At 44.7% G+C, this 6,000-nt stretch overlaps 2 protein-coding genes across 2 annotated transcripts in view; both read right to left on the bottom strand.

Annotated features, from left to right (window-relative positions):
* The window catches only part of LOC310863731 (E3 ubiquitin-protein ligase TRIM35-like), a gene marked incomplete at both ends in the record, with an annotated part of 38,971 nt that extends 38,494 nt beyond the window's left edge, over positions 1 to 477 (bottom strand). Inside the window, one exon of the mRNA XM_083772226.1 lies at positions 461 to 477. Within this exon, the coding sequence (XP_083628352.1) occupies positions 461 to 477 (17 nt within the window). The remainder of the gene's footprint in view (positions 1 to 460) is intronic.
* The window catches only part of LOC310863614 (IQ motif and SEC7 domain-containing protein 1-like), a 194,964-nt gene that overhangs the window by 119,810 nt on the left and 69,154 nt on the right, over positions 1 to 6,000 (bottom strand). The window contains exon 3 of the mRNA XM_083772076.1: positions 3,104 to 3,226. Within this exon, the coding sequence (XP_083628202.1) occupies positions 3,104 to 3,226 (123 nt within the window). The remainder of the gene's footprint in view (positions 1 to 3,103; positions 3,227 to 6,000) is intronic.

Below are 6,000 nucleotides of genomic sequence, written 5' to 3'. Positions count from 1 at the left end.
CCGCCCCGTCCCCCCCCCCCCCCCGCCCCGTCACCCCCTCCCTCTGAACAGAGCTAATGAACTCAGAGGCAGAGCAGACATGTAGTGAGGGATGATGAGGGCTGCATGGTGTACAGACGACAGAGCACTCTCTCCCAACCGCTAGAGATCTGATTACAGTAACACCTTGTTCTACTGTATGTATGTAATGCACAGTGCACATCGGCTGCTTACTGTACGCCACCTTGATATACTGTATATCTCATCTCAGGTACTGTGTGTGTAAATATGTTTTTCCGTGTGTAAAAAACAAGCGGACAGAAAGAAAGAAAAAAAAAAAAACTTTAGTTGTGAAGTTTTGTAGCAAAGGTTTGCCACATCTAACATGGGAATTAAAGCACATTAAAGTACCATTTGTGGAAAGCTTTAAACATAAAATGTCCCTTCCTTGTTCCTTCCATAAGGGAAACTACTCTCTCACACTCTCAGGTTTTCCATCGTGGACACATACTGTATCTTATTCTTAGGGGGAAACATTTACATATTCACGTAGCGTAATATGACATGTGCAGTAAGGTTCTATAAAGTAACAACGCCATTCATGGGTGCCTTGGATGAAGAAAAAAAAAAGAGTTGGGAAAACCCAGTGGCGTTTCCAGGAATTACATTTTGGGCAGGCAAGATGTGTAAATTGTCGTCTCCCCGCGCACAATCGTATAGCACTAAGGTTTGCAAAGATATATACATGCCAGACACCAGGATACAGAGATATACCTGCCAGACACCAGGATACAGAGATATACCTGCCAGACAGTAGGATACAGAGATATACCTGCCAGACAGTAGGATACAGAGATATACCTGCCAGACAGTAGGATACAAATAGATATACCTGCCAGACACCAGGATACAGAGATATACCTGCCAGACACCAGGATATAAAGAGATATACCTGCCAGACACCAGGATACAGAGATATACCTGCCAGCCAGTAGGATACAAATAGATATACCTGCCAGACACCAGGATACAGAGATATACCTGCCAGACACCAGGATATAAGAGATATACCTGCCAGACAGTAGGATACAGAGATATACCTGCCAGACACCAGGATACAGAGATATACCTGCCAGACACCAGGATACAGAGATATACCTGCCAGACACCAGGATAGAGATACAGTATACCTGCCAGACAGTAGGATACAGAGATATACCTGCCAGCCACTAGGATACAAAGAGATATACCTGCCAGACACTAGGATACAAAGAGATAGTATACCTGCCAGACAGTAGGATACAGAGATATACCTGCCAGACACCAGGATACAGAGATATACCTGCCAGACAGTAGGATACAGAGATATACCTGCCAGACACCAGGATACAGAGATATACCTGCCAGACAGTAGGATACAGAGATATAACTGCCAGACACCAGGATACAGAGATATACCTTCCAGACAGTAGGATACAAAGAGATATACCTGCCAGACACTAGGATACAAAGAGATATACCTGCCAGACACTAGGATACAAAGAGATATACCTGCCAGACACTAGGATACAAAGAGATATACTGTACCTGCCAGACACTAGGATACAAAGAGATATACCTGCCAGACAGTGGGATACATAGAGATATACCTGCCAGACACTAGGATACAAAGGCTGAAAGGCATTTACATTCCAATGGGTGATTGAGGGTCACACTCTACCGCAACGGCCAATCAGCTGTCCACTAATAGTTCTCAGGTCTTGTTTTTGTTCTCTTTTTGAGTGGTGAACCACTCCAAGGAACAGCAATGTCCGTGTTCACCTATGTGACGTTAATGTGCGTGTTAATGTGACTATATGAGCACCAGTATGACTATGAGTACCAGTAGGGGCGCTGTTGTGCCAGAAACGGAGAGAGAGAGAGATAGTGCTGCACTGTTGCATGCTAATATGAGAGAGAGAGAGAGAGGGGGGGGGGGGGGGGGGAGAGGAGTTGCACCACTCAGTTCACACAGGTGTGATTACTTTTCATTGTATGGATTCTGGCCAGGCAGAAATGGATTTGGACCGGCGGTCCTCGCCTTATTGCAGATACGCCTCTGGGAGAACCACTGTGTTATGCAATGCTTTTTTTTAACAAGCCTTGAGAACTAAACGGTGCATTTCTACACAGCGCCCTTATCCAAAAGGATGTACAACGTGCAGCATGACATTCACGGTAGAGGAAACCCGATCCTCATTAGGATCGTAGCGGTGTGTCGCGCTCATGAAGAACGCATCAACACCGACCGACCCAGTGGGAGCCGGGGGATCAAACCGGCCACCTTTTCCGTTTCCCCACCGCCACAAAGCGGGCCACTCTTAATTCCACCAGCTGCAGGAGCGCGTCGAACGCCATCGCACACACACGCCACGCGACCGTCTCACAGCTTCTCACCTTCACAGATTGTGAGAAGAGCGACGATACCCTTCAAGCGTTACGTATACCGTCTTTTTCACGATGCTGCTGTAAATGTGAAAGTTTGGCTGCGAGGGAAGTGATTTGATCCCAGGAGCCTAGTTCTGTTCTGCCAGCTCGCTTCTGTTCTCTCCTCTCCTCTCCCCTCCCCTCCCCTCCCCTCCCCTCCCCTCCCCTCCCCTCTCCTCTCCTCTCCTCTCCTCTCCTCTCCTCTCCTCTCCTCTCCTCTCCCTCCCCTCTCCTCTCCTCTCCTCTCCTCTCCTCTCCTCTCCTCTCCTGTGCCTGCACGGCTGGGAGGGCAAGCAGCGCGGGGGGTTCATTCTCTATCTGAGTGGATTTAGAGGATGGGGGAAGGGGAGGGGAGGGGGAGTGGGGAGGGGGAGTGGAACTTCTACAGAAGCAAAAAAAGGAAATGTCTGAGACAAAAACAAAGGAAGAGTACTCATCCCCCGCATGGAGGGCGGACTGACCCAGAAGCGATGCTTCTTCTTCCACAGCCAATCTCTCCCATTTTTAATAATGAAGACTTTATAGAACATTTTGTAACTTTTCCCTCCTGGTTGTAGAATAGAGAGTTATTGTGAAAACGTTGTGCGGGAGGGCCTGGAGGGGGCGACGATGATGATGAGCAGGGGGTGAATAAAAATAAAAAAAACGTATTTTTTACCTGAAGGAGGCAGACTTCCATTTGCGGCAGGGGTAGCGTCTCCTGCACGCTGGGGCGCCGATGAGGCCCAGACCGGCGCCGTCGTCCGAATCGTCCACCAGGGGGGGCAGCGAGCCATGGCGTCTGTCAACGACATTAACACAGCCCTTTATAATCACTTAAACCCCAGCCTGATCCGTTCCGTATGGCGGAGAAAGCTTTGGCAGAATGTCAGCAGATGCTGCGAGCTTGTCGATGGGATATTGTAATATAATTCATGTAATGCCCATTACTGTATGATCATGTGATCATGGGTCTGCTCTACCGGTCCAGTACTGTTCGGTTATCATGTGTTTACGGAAGGTTGGATAAAGTAAAGCAGTGGTTCCCAAACGTTCTCATGCCAAGGACCCCCCACATTGACATTTATTATAGCCCGCAGACCCCCATTTGAAAAATATATGCCAGGGAGGGACCCCCATTAAAGAAAAATTGTATGGCTCTAGCAGTGATTCTCAACCATTTTAATTTCAAGGACCCCCAGTTTGACATGCATTAGTCTACGGGACCCCATTTTGATGGCATTTCTATCTCTGGGACCCCAATTTATATTGTAAAATCAATAGTGAGTGTACAAATGGATTTGGACCCCAACATTTGTACACTTTGAGTTACAGACCCACAAGGGTCCATTTGGTTCCTAACTATCATTTAGCTGGGGACCCCCTGGAACTCCCTCAAGGACCCCTGGGGGTCCCCAGACCCCACTTTGAGAAGTAATCAACAAACTATACTATAAACACTGATCAAACATTTGGCCAAACATTTGAAATGTAACCGATCTACAAGCTCACAATGCCTTGTAGACGTGCCATTTTCACACTATTCATCTGTGGAACCCAGTCAAACTAAACATAACGTCTCAGTCACTACATTCCAGGCAGGGACGTGCAGAGTGGGCAGGGGCTAACATCCCGTAAGAGGGCACTATTGGACGAAAATAGCAGATTTAAAAGGTCACAACGTGTCGCACTGTGATGCGATGAGAGTTTGTAGATCAGCTATTTTCGGGGCGCAACCCAGCACTCTTTAGCTAGTGGAGATGTGGTGTAACGACATGAATGCTGAATGCTGCCTTCCACCATTTGGTTTCATTTTACGCTCTCAAGAGTTAAATCATTGTTAAACATCTGCATTACTTCATTTACAAGTAGCCTACACAATTAGAGAATGTAGAAGAATTGTTATTTTGATCAATATATATCCGGTCTAGCCCCACCCTACATCGCCGATCTAATTTCCCCCTATATCCCAACCCGCTCCCTGAGATCCTCATCCAAAGACTTTCTCAACCCTCAAATTTGCCGGCTAAAGTCCAAAGGAGACCAGGCTTTCTGCTCCCTAGCCCCAAAACTCTGGAACACACTGCCCTTACACGTCAAGCGTGCTGAATCAGTGTCCTCTTTTAAATCACTTTTAAAATAGATTAGCCTTCACTGCCAATCTAACATTTTAGTATATATATTTTCCTGCTTTTGTTTTCTATTGAAATGTCTTTGCTTTATATTTTCTGTTTGTTGTTGTTGTAAAGCACTTTGTAACGCAATTTGAAAGGTGCTATATAAATAAAGTTTTATTATATGCCAAAAGCATGGAAGCATGGAATATAATACAACAAATTATTATTTTTTGGATCTGAAAGGCTAAATGTCATCAGACGGTGCAGGTCAGAGCGTGGCCGAAATGTCACTCCCTGCTGAACACACCACACACCGTCCACTAACACTCCAGCGCAGTGAAAGAGAACACATCCTCTCCCCTGCTGTCAGAATACCACCCCTGGACACCGACATAAACACTGACAAATCAGGGAAAAGGAAAACGCTCCCCCCCCACCGCGCATCTTCTCACACTATTAAGCTCGAGAGAATTGCACCTTTCTAAACTAAATGTGTTGTATATTTTTTGGAACATAGCCTACTGTGAAGTTGTTCACACAAATAAAGTTCACCTAACTTTGCTACTACAGTAAAACATGCACGTATTATGTTTCATACTCTTTATCGCACTCTATTTTCTATATCTTTGTTTGCTGTGTTTTGTATTATATATTTGTTGGTGCATTGTCTGAAGGAAGCCAAACAAAAATAAGTATTTATACTCTTATGTACACGTACACAAGATAACAATGGTAACAATAACCCATTTAGACCTGAGGTCAATTCTGAAAAACCTAGGTTTCTATATCAGTGGTTGTCAAACATTTTCATGTCAAGGACCCCGGAAATTGGCCACAGACCCCCATCTGAAAATATGTTGTTCCAGGAACCCCCCAGAAGCAAAGATTTGAGTAACAAAAAAAAATAGGATATATATTCAAAGAGTTTCACTACAATTTCATGACTTTTCAAAAATAGCTATCTACAAGCTCATAGATCTGCTATTTTTCAATAGCTAAAGTATTGACTAAGAAAGGAAAGAGGGCGCACAGCTCGTAGTCACGATGCTATGCTCACAACGTGTCGCGCTGCAATGAATGATTTTTTAAAATTAATTTCATGAAGATTAAATAAAAGAAAAATCTAATACATTCCATGAATTAGAAAACAAATGTTTATTAAGTAGCAGTGACAATAGACGATCTACACGTTAGTAGAAAATGTTCAAAGCAATTATCGTATTAATCCTTTTTGAACATTTTGAATTTGTGCATCGGGATAGGATGCACACAGCAGCACAGCAGTATGCCGGCTGGAGGCAGCAGCAGTCTAAGGATTTGACTATTTATTTATTCATTTATGCATTTATTTATCCATCCAATCCGATGGGGATTAGGAAGCACTTAACCCATTTAGACCTGAGAACTGATTCTACAAATTGTCTTCTAAATCATGACAGTTTTCTGGAAAACGTGTTTC

Source organism: Protomyctophum parallelum (genome assembly GCF_964188405.1).
Source record: "Protomyctophum parallelum genome assembly, chromosome: 8".
Classification (NCBI taxonomy): domain Eukaryota; kingdom Metazoa; phylum Chordata; class Actinopteri; order Myctophiformes; family Myctophidae; genus Protomyctophum; species Protomyctophum parallelum.
The sequence above is the reverse complement of the archived record's forward strand: the minus strand, read 5'-3'. Positions and strand labels throughout refer to the sequence as shown.